General features: G+C 40.6%; 1 protein-coding gene across 4 annotated transcripts in view; it reads right to left on the minus strand.

The window, feature by feature from the left end:
- Window positions 1–407: 407 nt before the first annotated feature.
- Window positions 408–15,121, minus strand: part of Lrp2 (LDL receptor related protein 2) — a 193,938-nt gene continuing 179,224 nt past the window's right edge. For 2 of the 4 annotated variants that reach the window (XM_040294432.2, XM_021727069.3), the window contains 11 exons: window positions 14,328–14,548; window positions 13,408–13,584; window positions 12,028–12,147; window positions 9,562–9,652; window positions 8,664–8,731; window positions 8,356–8,473; window positions 7,728–7,857; window positions 6,506–6,607; window positions 4,971–5,072; window positions 2,142–2,213; window positions 408–1,972 (listed from right to left, as the gene is read on the minus strand). In XM_040294432.2, the coding sequence (XP_040150366.2) occupies window positions 1,811–1,972; window positions 2,142–2,213; window positions 4,971–5,072; window positions 6,506–6,607; window positions 7,728–7,857; window positions 8,356–8,473; window positions 8,664–8,731; window positions 9,562–9,652; window positions 12,028–12,147; window positions 13,408–13,584; window positions 14,328–14,548 (1,363 nt within the window). In that variant the 3' untranslated portion in view covers window positions 408–1,810. Of the gene's footprint in view, window positions 1,973–2,141; window positions 2,214–4,970; window positions 5,073–6,505; window positions 6,608–7,727; window positions 7,858–8,355; window positions 8,477–8,663; window positions 8,732–9,561; window positions 9,653–12,027; window positions 12,148–13,407; window positions 13,585–14,327; window positions 14,549–15,121 lie in introns of all 4 variants that reach the window. The other 2 variants (XM_040294431.2, XM_021727033.3) reach the window with 1 other exon arrangement.

The raw sequence follows: 15,121 nt of genomic DNA on the forward strand, positions 1-15,121 counted from the left end.
ACCCATTTGATAGAAGCAGCAGCTGAGGCTCAGAGATATTCACAGCTGGAGAATGACCGGGCCTTTGTGATGAAAGCAATGGCTGGTAATGACTATCCTTAGGGAACAGGAACATGTGTCCTTCCTCTCTGGCCTGCACTAGCCACACACAGCGTTCTGGAAATGACTGGAAATATTGTTGGCTAAGCAGGACACTGACTTTTCCTGGTTTCTGGAGACCTGTTTGCTATAACTTGTTCTGTTATATCATAGACACAAACAGAATGAATGCAGAGGTTTGTTGATTTTCAAACAAATGGGTCTAGGTTTGTGTCCAGGAAGTAGAATCCATGTGAATAGAAGGCATTCAAGCTTTCTGCATGGCAAAACACAACCGAGTCATGACTTTAAGAAGCACCCAGAAAACATCTGATAAAATACACATTTATTAGAAATTTTTCAGCAGCATCATTTTCCAGTTGCTTTTCTAATCAAAGTACATTTCCAAGGAATTATAATCAGCCCTCAAAATATGAGCAACAAATATTTTGAGAACCGAGGCATAAAATAATCAGTAGTACATTTCATTCATCCATCCATTCGTCCATTCATTGTTCAACAAATGTGCAATATCAGCACGAGAACCAGGATTGCTACTTGCCGTGGTGATTGTGTTCCTGCCATGGCTCCTGTTGGGGAGACCATCCCGGCTGCTCAGAGGAGAGCCGGGCTGTACAGTACATTCTGATACAAATGTATGGATTTAGGCAAAGGACCTGAAAAAGGCTCAATAAGAACAGTTTCCCTTTCTATTCATGCTCAACTCACTAAATAAATAGTCATTATAATGATATTTTTCCACACACAGAAACAGAAACCTAGTTGAGGCTTCACTTTACTGGTATTTGTTTTGCACCTTACTTTAAGACACAGTTTTGGTTTTAGTAATTCAGCTACCGAGCTCCAGTCACTGGGGTAGGGGACCACCTGAGATGCCAGGCGAGGGCAGAAGCTGCTCTAGGATCCGCCAAGGGAAAAAGCTCATTGAATTAGATACAAACATAGCCCAGGACACTTGTGCTTAATGACATGGGATTTCCTCGAAGACATTAGGAATAAAAATGTTGACCTGGCAGCTAGTGAGAGGACACAGAGGACAGGGAGGGTTCTGGATGGGCAACAGAAAACACGCAGAAGGATGAAATCGAGTCTCTTCTTCTACCTTCTGTATTGTCTGAGGCATTGGCAGTCAGATCCAGTGTTTCTACAACACTTAGTGGCCTCTACTGATAAGCCTATTCATCAAGTTTATGTGGAATATTGAACATTAATTAAGTGCTGATATGTAAAAATGGACCCAAGAGTGGGGCCTGGACTCCTTTCCCTGGATAATTCTAAAGAAAAGATGAAGGGTGCCCTTTCTTTAACCATGACAAAAAGCCCCAAGTGAACTCCTTTCCTCACTGGATCATTTACTAAGATCACCAACCCATTCAACAGATACCTTTATTAGCAAATTCAGTGATGCGACAATCTTTCCAAAATTTACAAATGTACAGTATTTTTAGCATTACCTTCAGACAGCTTTAGTGCAAAGATATACATATAGTACATCGTGATAATTATTTGTAAAAATATGAAACGGCATAAGTAAAAAACAAAAAAGAAAAAAGACACACCAGACATTTCCAAATACAGGCAAACAGAGAAAAATATACTTTCTTTTTTTTTTTTGTAAAGGACTGAACATGAACATTTTTTTTCATTTGTTTGTAAAAAATATACGTGCAAAAATGTGTTTCTAATTATTCCCTACATCACTGGTGTGTGGCTATACCTCAGAATCTTCTTTCACGAGATTTGCCGTGTCTTTAAAAGTGTCCTCTGTTGCAGTGTAGCCTGGACTTGGGTCTTTTTTCGGGGAAGTCTTGGTAGGGAGAGAAGGAGATGGAGGTGGGGCCACGGCCACGCTTTCCTTCTGCTCCGGGTCCATCTACAACCACAAGGAAACATTCATTCTCCCAACATGACCAGAAACAGTTCTGAGTAAAGACTAATCTTTGCCAATTTGCTCAGAAAAATCTGAGCTTATGTCCAATGTAGTATTTCTTTAAACAACAACAACAACAAAAAATGCACTAAGAACAATTGTTAAAAATTACCTCTGCGTAGATCGGATTTTCAAAGTTGGTAGTTTGTTTTGGCTTTCGTTTGAAGATATTCCATTTTGTAGCCTAAATGAAAAGAAAAAACAAAACATTCAGTTATGGAATTTCTTTGGGGGTACCTTTTCCTTGGTGCAGCTTTTAAAATTTCTTCTCGAAGAAGCACAAAGGAGTTTGGAACCTGGTTCATGTGGTAAATTGTTCTATTCTTCTATTGCTCCCAAAACAATAACTGAAACTGTCTGGGCTCTTCTTATTTAATAATTTCAAAATGGTTCTTTCTTTGAAGTGTACAGTTTACCAATCCGGACCCACAGTGTCAAGACACTTTGCCACGCTGATGGCTCTGGCTAAAACTAAGACACACAAGAGGTTTCTAGGGCTGCCCAGAGACTGGAAGAAAAAGCCAAATTGTAGCTCTTGTTTTCTAAAAGAGTGTCCTGATTCTTGTCTGGTTCAAGTGTGTCCTCTCTCACGTCATCATTTCCTCCCGAAATCATCATAACCATAGAAACAACTAACATTTATTGAGTGCTTACTCTGGGTCAGGAACTACACTAAGATTTTTACAAGTTTCTGATTTAATCTTCTCAACAACCCTCTGAGATAGGTCCTCTTAAGATCCCTGTATGACAGATTCTGAGTCAGAGCGAGATTGAGCAGCGAGCAGGCAGTGAATACTCAAAGGCTCAGGGAAGCCCATAAGTTGAAAGATCCAAAAGGAAACCACCTTAGTCAATGGTGGGTGGCTCTCACCTTACTGAAGCATTACCTGGCAGGAGATAAGGGAAGAGACAGCCTACTCCAACAGGGAGCCAAGGCAGTTTTAAGGGATGGCTCTTGCTCTGTGAAAGTTAGGACCAGCATGTGATAGGAAGCACATGACCACAGGAGATCCAGAAGAGGACATTCACTTAACCCAAATTGCAAAGAGCACCTAACTTTATACATGGTGCCACCTCAGGAAGATGAAGACATGCAGGTCAGAGCCCTGTCTGTCCATGGAGAATGGTAGAACCAAGCCCAGAAGTTCCTATTCGTGACTTTGAGGCCTTGCAGCCTACGTACTGACGAAAGATAAAGACTCCTTGGCATATTTGAGTCCATCTCCACTGATCTTAACCAAGTACCTCTATTGCTTTTAAGCCACACTAGTGCTCAGCTACCAAGAGACAACAGGAACAGAAAGATCCTTGGGCACACTGTGGAGAACAAATCTTAAAGGGTTTCAGCCTCAACTCACTTAAAAAAGTAAGAGGAAGAATCAATGTGCTGCAAGACAGAGATGAGAAAGGAAGAGTCTCATCTGAAACAGCTTTCTGTTTTCTTTCTCTCTCTGAGCACTGAGGAGCAGGCCAGAGGTGACAGTCCCCCTACTGCAATCCCCTTCCTGCACAATCTGGGGGAGAGGTGTCAAACAAGGTCACTAGACTTAAAATGGAATTAGAAAAGATGGCGAGAGTATAAACTAAATCTGGCACTGCCCTGGGGTTGAGTCAGAACTGAAGACCCAATATGGGACATTCAAGTATTCTGGTGTCTGTGGAAAATTTATTTGCAACATCCATTTTTAAATGTAGTATAAAGGGGAAAAAAGTTCAGTCCCTTGAAAATTATGAAACTGAAAATTCCTAAGACAACACCTATGTGAGTGTGTGTTTGTGTGTGTGTGTGCGTGTGTGTGACAAGAGAAGAAGAAATAAATAATGAAAAGGTACACAGAGACCTTAGACATAAGCTCTTCTCATTAGCAACAATTTAACCAATAAGCTTTCATTTTGACCCAAATGAACAGAACCAATGTCTGAGGTGCTTCATAGCTAAACATCTCAGGAGATTTCCAAATTAACTTTGCAGATACCATTTTGTTTATGGATTATACAACTTGGGATATGGTGACTAATTAAAAGGGTACTATCTTAAAATTTCATTTCTTCACATTACTTCACAAAATCACAGAATCTCAGAACTGAGACATTCTAGATCTTATTGTTCTTACCTGGGGGAGTGTGAGAGTGTGTGTATGTGTGTATGTGTGTGTGTGTGTGTGTGTGTGTATGTGTGCGTAATGGATGATTTCTGGGGTCATAATGAGTATTATTGGACAGGCATCAAGAATATTGAAATATCCTACAATGCACAGGACACATTTTCTAGTCCAAAGAACTGTCCTACTCAATATTCTGATAGTGACCCTAGTGAGGCACATTATTGATGACTTTAGGGTCCAGATAAAATGGCTTGTCCAGAATTAAATAGCAAGGTCTGGGATAGCTGCATCTGTGTCCATTAAAATTGGAGATACATTATCCATTATAACAGTTTTACATCTAATGTATTTATTGAATTTCTATATGCATTCCAAATAATCCTCAAGTTGCAAAGATCTAACAGACATGGTAGAGAAACTCCACTAGATGGTCTTTTTCTTTTAATCTCCACTACTAAACACTATGCCTGGTTGAGTGACATACCATTGGTTCACTGGCCAGAGAAGAGGGTATAAATTAGTGCCATCTAGTGGTCAATATTGGTAATATCGGTGGAGCTTAAAAAACAAACAAAAAAACCATCTCTACATTATTAAGGAGATAATACATTAGGAGGAAGAGTCATTTACATGTATCCTCAGCACAGTGAAATATTTATTCAAGATAAATGAGTACCTCCAGTTAGATTTCCCTGTTCTGCAGATACTGGATCTATAAGTCTGTTTTCCCTTCTTTGTGATATGATCTCTCATGGATTAATATCCACCCAGCAATTCCTAAATTCTTTGCAAATTCTACTCATTTGGAATGATGTTATCTGAGTTACCAGTGTTACCTGAGTTCCATCAGCATCCGGGGAGGTTGGTTTTGGCTCTATCTCAGAAGGGTTTATGGAACTTCCATAATTCTTATTATCCACATTTCCAGACATTGTCATCTGTAAACATATTGAAGTCCCTTATCCAGTTTTCAAAGAATTCAGTAATAAATAGATTTACCACAAAGTTTCTTATCAACTTTTTTGGTCCTGTTTATCATTTTGCCCTCCCACATATGTGGTCAGAAACCATTTTTGTTATATGGGTAGACCAGAATTAAATGCTATTTCCAGCTCCCCCCCAGTCAAAAGCACCACCCCTATGTCATCTCAGGCCTTAATCCTGGGAGGCAAAGGTACTGCTCACTGGCCACACTCCTAGTTATTAATAGCAATTCCTGCTGTTTTCTCTATAGCTCTCTACTCCTGCTATTGACCATATTTTTAAATAAAAGTTGAATACAGGCATCCAGGTCATAGAAGAACAGTGTGAATAATTCCCCAAACTCACTGGTGGACTAAGAATCCCACCTTCTAATACTAAGAATAAAATTAATAATTTCAGAGAACTGCTTTAAAGAGGTTGAATTTTTTAACTATAATGAAATTAAGACCCCTTTGTACATTTTTATAACATTCATATATTTCCAAGCTTTCCTCTTAAACCCAAATTACCCTGAATATATAAATTACAAGGAAGATAATCAGCTCCTCGTCCTCTAATTTCACATTTACCACTTTGTTTCTCTCAAACTTGGGTACGTGTTCACGTACACGGCCTCATTTTGTTTAAAGTGAAAATGCCAATGAAATGTCATATCTGTTTTCATCATGCATTAAAGTTTTGCTATCTGGTTATTAAAAAGGATCAGGGCAAATTCATTCAAGATTCAAATATTTCTGCTCCGAAGAAAGCTATTTGTAAAACATTTCCATCCTATATTAAAATATGCTGAATTTAAAAGCAGTTTAGGTGTTCATGTTAGAAGTTATTTATTGTCACTGAGACTATGGTTGTTTGTACAAATGAGGTAGAGGTGACAGGTGCTGGGGCTACTGGTCCAGACCTATTGAAAAGTTCTTTTCCTTCACCTGTACGCCCATCTCTTCTCCCAGCTCCACTTCTTGACTTTGGAGACCTCAAACTTTCCAGAAAAGTAGTGCAAAGGCAACTGTAGGGAGATCCCTGGGCCTTTGACATACCTCAAATCACACCCTTGCGACACCAATCATTCACTCACTCACTTCCTACACATTCAGAAAGAGCCTATGACACATCAGGCCCTGTGCTTGCCTGGCCTCTGAACGACTCAGCTCTCACTCATTCTGACTCCTCTCAAAATGGCCCCAGCACGGCCACCATGACTCAGGACCCTGTGGCAGCACAGGGTTCTGAGCATCCGCAGGGCAGGGTCCAGGGGCCAGCCAAATACTGCAGGGTGAAGCTGAGGCATGGCCTGCTGCGTTTCCTTCCATTTGGAGGAAGGTTAGGAGACTCTCCCTGGGACACTACTCAATACAACAAGATCCAGCAGCAGCAGCTGATGTCCCACCTGGGATGGCAGGACCACTTGGACGGCACCGTCTCTGGCTGCGTACATTGGGTTTTCAAATATTACAGGCTGCTTCCCCATTTCCATGGCAAATTGTTCATCCTGATGGGATAAGGAAGAAAGAGAGATCTTACTTTACTGATCTGATCCATAGGCAGAGAAATGGGCCCCCCTCGCACCTGTAGGCACACTAGGCGCCTCACCAAACTTATCCAAAAGACGAAAGGCTAAAGAGCATGATAAAATGGGGTGCAGCTCAGTAGCAGAGGTGTTGCTTAGCACGCATAAAGCCCTGGGTTGATCCCCAGCACAGCAAAAACAAAACAAAACAAAGAACAGAGACACAAAGCTTCCAAATGGCAAATCATTATTTAAGGTCACAGAAATGCACTAAAATATCAGCTCAAGAAAACAGAAACACTCTTTCTATATCTGAATTCTCTACACCAAAAACTCACTGGGGAATGGGTATGAACAACTGGAAAGAGTGGGTGGTAGAAGAAGAGAAAGCAGAATAAGAAGAGAGAAAGGGATAATATTGCACTTTCAGGCAGGGCAAAAAGTGGCATTTGGGGGAGGAACAAAATACTGAAAGTGGATTATAGGGAGCCCTCTCTGTGCTAAGACTATGCTAATCTCCTCCTAAACTATCTTGTTTGGTCCTCACAGGAGACATTCATGTACCCATTCCACAGTTGGGAACAGCAAGGGTCAAAGAGAGCAAGCTCCATGCCTATCATCACATACTTAGAAGGTGGCAGGGCCATAGTAAGAATCAATTCTGACTTTAAAATCACTATTCCCTCAGTATACATAAATGCAAAAATATATAACTTGGAAAAATATGATTCTTTTCTCCTTTTATACACATAAAATGTTATCAAATAAAACCAAAATATTGTGTTCTTTTACACTCAAAAAGAGAGAGAGAGAGAGAGAGAGAGAGAGAGAGGAAAAAAGAAAACTCACCCATAAAACTTTTTAGATTTTAATTAAATTTAAGACTATGGTTTCAGTGGAACAGTGAAGCTTAGAGTGCACATAAATTTCAACTTTATTATTACCATTAATAATGTTTTTAGGTGAATTTCTGCAACATACAGTGCAGACTTTATTCTTCACTTCAATATTCTTAAGGTTAATTTTATTCTTTATAAAAGATTCTTTTATAAAATCACAAAAAATGACAACCTTCAAATAATCATTTGGAAACCCTACTCACCAATGCCATTGATCTGTCAATAATAGACTCAGGGCCAAAATCAGATACTCCAATATCCATGTTCACATCTGCCCCTGATCTGAAGGTCACCCCATTTCCATTTTCAGAGGGTTTGACAAGACTGCTTAAGCTGGAAGGAACCACAACAGTGTTTTATCATTTAAAAAAAAAATTGCAACAGTTCCCTTTCCTCCTTCACATGCTAACTCTTACTTATATAAAATGTACAATTCCCACCCTGAATGTACAAACATCAAATATGGGAGTGAGTCGCTTTGTTTACCTGGAAACATTAAAACACATTCTCCAATGCTGAGATCTAAGAGACCTGTGGGGCACGTCCAGGAATAAAGCCCTGTGATACACAGTGGCACAGCCACCTGTCCTAGCTAACTGTCCTGTACCCTAACTGTCGTGGGGCACACCAGTAGATGCAACCATCTGGACTATAGAACATTATCTGTCACTCAAGCTTCAGAGACTACTCGATGAAGAAGTAGTAACTTGAAATGACAGCTTTAAATCCTTAGTACTTTTTCTTTCTGCAGAATAGGTGAACTTTTGTACTTTTAAAAACCTATTTATTCATATGATCATATAGGCTTCTATTTCATATTATGAAACTGACCTTGGCAGCTTGGGCAGAGCAGGCAAAAGGGAGCCAGTTTTCCTATAGTGGAAAAATCCTACAATTGCCAGAGCTCCAATTATGATGATCAGGAGGATTGTCAACAGCGCAGCCATTGCTGCTGTTAAAAAAGGAAGAAACAGAGAGCATATCAACACACACGGAGAAGGAAAAGAACCCGCAAGCTTAGCAGGAGGAGCTGGAGGCTAGGACCATGAATTCTTTAAAGACTAGGTTAAAAAGAATAAATGACAGCATTCAAGTTAGGAGCCCTGAGTGTTCCCAGGCTGCTCATATTCTTGACTTACTTGTTCCTGGAGGGATGCCTTTCGAAAGCCCAATTTGACAATGAGTTCCTGTGTAGCCACTAGAACACCTGGAAGTAAAAGGAGAAGCTTTCACTAGCCCTGTTGCCTCTTAGGCCCCACTACAATTTTATAAGCACTCCGAGGAAGAGAGAGCTTTGACTGAGTAAATTACACGTTGAGCACACCATGCTGCCTGCATAACTTCTGTTTATCCTGCCAAGAGATGACGAGTAGAAAGGACGGGGTCTGACTTCAGAAATTCACTCACAGTGGAGTAGCTGTGACAGTACACGGTCAGTCCCATTAAATAAACCTATGCGTGTCTTCTCTACTCTATGGAATTTTCACCTAGAAAGTGCAAATGGAAACCATAGTTGTTTCCTCTCCACTGATGTGCTTTTGCTAAACTTTTTAAACTTTTTAAAAAGTTTCTGTTTCTCTTGCTCTGTGTATGAGCTTTCTCAACAGCTTTCTTCTTTGCAAATCTTTGGCCCCATCTTTCTGCATACCAGGGGTGCTATGACAGCTGTTCTCCCACCCTCCCACTGACATGTCATCATCCCAGGCGAGCAAGAAAGAGACAGTTGCCATTTCTCTAATTCCTTGCTCCCCAAGTGTGGCCCCCAGCTTGTGGCATCCCCAAGAGCTTGTTAGAAATGCAGAATGTGAATGAGAATGAGCATTTTTACCAGATCCCCAGATGATTCGTTGGCCTATTATAGTTTGAGAAGCACTGCTTTAATCCTCTGAAACCACCCCATAGGAGGGCAAGCTGGTTAAACTGAGAAAATTAGTGAACCAGCAAGGCACCTGCACTTGTTTTCCAGGCTACGTTAAGGTCTCGAGTTCCCCCAGCTGACACAAGGCCTGTGGCTGGGACCTCAGCATCCAGACTTACTTGCATTGGGGGAGGTTGTTCTCATCAAAATAGCAAGTTCCTCCGAACATACACCTGCATGGGGGGGGCATGGCGATAGGAGGTTCGATGGCTGCAGAAAGGGAAAGCCATGCATGTGTTAGTTGGCTACTCAGCAAGGTACCCACACCATGCAAATGTGTCCAGGGCTGGGGCTGGGGTGGGCCAGCTAACAGTCTCCCTGTCAAGCTGTCACCTGCCCCTTAAGTCAAGTGAATTTCCTTATCAATAAAAAGCTCTTCAGAGCAATATACATTTTGTAGAAAGAAAATAGGCAGTTGATATTAGAGAGATGCTAAACTCCAGAACTTGTATGAATAGTTAAAAGAGCCTCATGGTAAGAGAATCTCTAAAGACATTTACATTCTCCTTTGAAGTTTTTCAAATTCTCCTCAATGACCATTACAATTGAGAGTTTAATTTAGATGCACTTCAACACTATCTAGCAAAGGCTCCAAAGCATCAGTGGATCAACTAATCAACACACAGATATACACAGGCAGACACCTAGATACTTGATGGACACTGAGCAGGAGATCTTATTTTTTAAAGTCCTTCCAATGTAAGGAATAATTCCTCCTTCCCATAGGTCCAGAGCCTGGTTCAGGACCTATGATGTGTAGAAGATATCACCTGCCAAAGGTGTAAGACAACTAGATGTTCCTGCCCAGTAAGACTTCGCCACGTGGACCCCAAAGGCCCCCATCGTCAAGACTTGTGCGGGAGATGCAAAGGCAAACGCCTGTCTTGCGGCAGCACTTTCAGCTTCAAATATATCATTTAGTAAAAGAAAAAAGTTCTGCTGAATGTGTGCTAATGGAGTTGGCATGGGAGCTTTTCCCAGGCTCCTTTCTACCTCTCCCTCCTCAAAATACTTGATGAAAGGCAGTGTATTTTGATGACGCCTTCAAAATAAAGGTATTGCAAAACAGTTTTTTAAAAAAAGGAATATCAAAGGAAAAATCAAAGGAATATATGATGTCATAAATTCCTTTGATGTGCCTGATGGGTCAGTAATGATCCAATGCCTTATACTTAGAACATGTTTCATAGATATTTTTGTGTATTTTACTTAAGGAGTTGACTATCCTCCTGGTTCAGCCCTTCAATTTGAGTCTCTACTCAATGTTACTTTTACCAAAGAGGCCCTCCTGATTCTGTCTGCAAAAGCAAGCAAAAAACCACCTGCTCATTCTCTCACTCTGCTTTCTTGTCTGCATGGTACTTTCCCTATTACATGTTCACGGGTTTCTCTCTTTATTGTCCTGTTAGAAAACACAATTAATGAGAGCAGATAGAGAGTTTTGTTCACTTCTGTTCATTCCAGTATTCAGAATGGTGCCTAGCACATAGAAGGCACTCAATAACTACTTACAGTGCTAACTGAAAAATTAATATACTGCTCCAAGACCATATGGAATGAATACCATCATTAATGTGCTCACTTTGGTGTGAGTTGTTTTAGATGAGAATCTCAACATAACCCATTTGGCACAAAGTTTAAGAGAGGAAGGTAGCAGATGAGGTGACAACTTACACACAATAAATGTCAGAAGGATCCATGTGCAGCATAGAACAAATTTTGTTCAAAATATTGCTCAAGATATTGAAATCTTGAGCAATATTTTCCCAGCAGTGCTGGGATGAGCATGGGAGCAAAAGGGAAGCGGGTTTTTGTCTCCGGGTTCATTCTCCAAAATGGGCCAACTTTTCAGTCTGGTTTGGACGAGTAAAAGGGCTTAACCCTGTTTAAACACTTGCTCCCCCTGCTGGTAGAAGGAGATTAAGCCTCTCCATTTCCCCATCAGCCAAAAAGTGGAGGGCAGCCCCAAAGTGTTTTTTAAGCCTAGGAAAATAGTTAGAGATACTAGTTGTTCCCCACGATTTACTAACTCTTTAATTTAAAAGAGTTATTGAAAAACAGAGTCTTGCCCAGAAATTATCCACAGCATTTGCAATGAGAATTAAATCTCTTTCTTATTCTGGCCTTCATTTCCCAATGACATAAGGTATCTTTCAAAATATGGCTCCTTTTCAGTTGTCAGAACTCTGAAATGAGCATGTGAGAAAAACCATGAACATCCTCTAGTCCTCCTGTCCATACTATACAAGCCCCTCCCACCTCAAAAATATGGTTCTTCACCTTGATCTCAGGTAAGGCTAAGTGAATTCAGGGACAACAGAAATCCACTTCTGGGTGAAGGAAAGAGGAATAAAACTCACCCTTCAAAAGGTCTTTACAAGGCAACACAAGTGTAGATTTAGGACCTGTTTCTCTTCAGATCTTAGCAAATCTCAGAAATCCTTGTTTGGCCCCTGGAGTCCACTCATCTCTGTTTGTGTTTCCCACACCACTCATCCCTCCTTCTAGCTACCCCTTTCACCTACTTTGTTCTGCAAAGGACACAGCACACAGGGATTCTTAGGCTGCCCGGAGGGTGTCCCTACCTGCATCACACATAGTGTTGCTCCCTGTTATAAAGTTGGACCCTTGAGGACAAGCACAGCTGTATCCTCCAGGTCTCAGTAGACAGAGGTGGCTGCAGATCTGTTTGCAAGGGTTGGACACTGGAAAGCAGATGAGAACAGCAGTTAGGTCCTGATAGGAGAATGAATACTCCACCAAGGGTGTGTCCATCCGCTGGGTGTAGTCCTACAGCTTCCCAACATCTCTAGACCATTATGTGTTACCTGGAAACTCACCTTCATTCACACTTTCATCCTTGCCACCCCACCAAAGTGGCACAGAACCCCCCGCCCTGTGTCCTCCATCCCATCTCTGTATCACTTGCATTGTCTATTGGTACCACTTATCTCCTCTATTGTCCTAGTAGGTTTAGAAAGTGAGTATCTGTTGGTCAAACCTCCAAATGTAACTAGTGCTAAGCAATTTGAGATGGTTCAGAAGACCAACAAGACCCCAGGATTACACCCAGATTTGCTTTTACCCAGATCTGGGCAGGTCATGATATTTATCCAAGATTTATCCAAGGCATACACTGGATAAGATTCCCACCCCAAACCTCTAAGAATTGTCTTCTGATCTCAGTTCACTAAATAAATGCAAGAATCTTGGCTTCCCCACTGACTCACATACAAGGATCAAAGGAAGTGCCCTGTCAGAATTCAGCCTGGAACTAGGCATACTAACTACTGAGCCAGATCTTGCAAACTGAGCTTTAAGTTGAGAGAATTAAACTTATCATTTCTGTTAGTAAGGAGAGAGCCTGAAGTGAGGAACTTACTACAAGCTATTTATTTCCTTTTCTCATCTCAAAAGTTTCCTCTCCCCTTCATCTTGCACTACACAATACTGAAAAATGAACCATAATACAGTTAACCTGAGGAGGTAAGACCCAGAGCTAAGAAGCCAAAAGAGGGGAGAAGGTAGAAATTCACGTGACTGACAATTTTGAACTAAGACTCAAGTATCTGAGCAGTGTGGCCTGACCACTTGAAGAGTGGTTCAAACTGATATTCGTGAAACCCATTTTGTGACTTCTTAATTCAACTTAACAAGGGTCTGATGTCTACTGGATTCTATGGCCCAGAAGTACATATCCAGAATGCCAAACAAGGAGGACTGAAATATTTTTACATTGACTATGTTTTTTTTAATGCTGGTGGTTTGTACGATTTCATTTGACCTCCAATATTCTTTCTTTTTTCAAAATGGTTCATCTTCCTACCATACCCCCACATAACCTCTTTAATGTACCAAGAGAGCAGCCTATTCTTACCCACTGCCCCTTGCCAATACTATAGCCATTCTTTTGAAAGGAGGCTTCCAGATAATAAAGAGCATTTTATCCCAAGATTGGTGATTACCTGATCGATTATATCTCAGTTGATGAAAGATCCGTACTTGAGTGAGCCAAGGGTTCACGACCAGCATTTTCTCTTTCTGTCCTTTCCCAAATTTATTTTGTTTCCATACTTCTCCTTTATCCTTAGATACCCAGTATAGCTGATCTTCAAAGATGTCCAGACTGTAAGGCTTCAATGCTGCTTATGACAGCAATGGCAGAAAAACAAAACAGGGTATTAAAAAGATAAGATCCCAGTGCATACCTGATGATATCCAGACTGAATTAATCCCAAATGCCTGGAAACTCCTGGAACATTCAGGCATATTTTCTGCACATGTGACCATGAAAGTGCTGCACTGGGAGATCAAGGTGACAGAAATTACATGAGGTTAATGCACGCTGCCTGGCACCAATTACAGGGCACTAGCTCACATTCAAATTGCTGATTTGGTTTCATCTTTGGAAAACAATTTGTAGAGCAGAGATTTCAGGTTTTCCTTTGAACATAAGACACCATTGGTCAGATAGGGAATATGTGATATGTACTGGACCACTGCAACTCTGAAGAGTCTGGACAAGAAAACAAAACACTCCTTTTTTTTTCCTAGATGTTTCCAGTCATGAACAATGAAACAACCTCACATATCACACATGAGTAAGTCTAGAAGCGATCAGACATGGATTGATATGGATATATGATAGAAATCTCAGTTATTACAATATCTACACCTGAGAGGCATTTCTTAAAATTCTGTAAAAGGAGCAAAAAAGAATTTCATTACTGCTAGGGATTCATTTGCATTTAATTTAGCAGCTGGGAGTTGATGGGCAGAATTATGGAAACCATTTCCTAAGATCAGGGTTCCTTCTTGAGAAAATGGGCAGAGAGACTAGAAATATGTTAATTATTTTATGTATTGAATCTAACTGATTTCTAACCTGTTTTTATAATGGTTCTCCTATCAGTTCCATCATAGTTTATGGTTTCAATGACGTCCTCCTTGGAGTCACTCCAATAGATCCGGTTACTGTTCAGATAGTCAATAGAAAGGCCAGTTGGCCAACCGAGGTCCTCGGAAACCAGGATGCTGCGATGCTCCCCATTCATCCAGGCGGACTCGATTTTAGATTCTTTCCCCTGGTCAGTCCAGTACATGAGCCTGTAAAAGAAGTATTCTTCATTGTAGCTTCTTCCCTCGTGGTTTCCTCACTAGCACGGGGAGTGGAACAGTACCAACAAAGCACAGTCTTTCACAGAGACCTGGGTGCTAAGTGAAAATATTTTTATACTCTTCAGTATATACAGAGCTTCAGTAGATAAGGAGCTTTTCTTTGCTCTTAAGATATTATATATGTAAGATACAAGAAGGAAGGACTAATGTTGAGGTTAGGTCCACATTACAGTTTAATCTTATCAGGCAAGCATTTTTTAAGTGTCATTGCTAAGTTTCTATGGGCATTATTTAACATGAAAGAATGAAAGTCAGGATAGTTTGTAGTACTTTAGGTACAATTACCGGCACTACAAAGGGTCATACTGGTCTTGTCCAAATAGGAGAAGTGTTTGGGGCTACTCAAAAAAAAATTTTTAAGTTACTACTCTGAAGCCAAATTAAATAAGTAAATATCAATTTATCTAGTCCTAAATGTCTTGAAATGCAGAGAAAAATGACAAAACTAGTTCTCATGCTAAGATGATAAACCACAAATTGGAACATTTCTGTAAATCAATA

This window comes from Ictidomys tridecemlineatus, chromosome 7 (assembly GCF_052094955.1).
Source record: "Ictidomys tridecemlineatus isolate mIctTri1 chromosome 7, mIctTri1.hap1, whole genome shotgun sequence".
Taxonomy (NCBI): Eukaryota; Metazoa; Chordata; class Mammalia; order Rodentia; family Sciuridae; genus Ictidomys; species Ictidomys tridecemlineatus.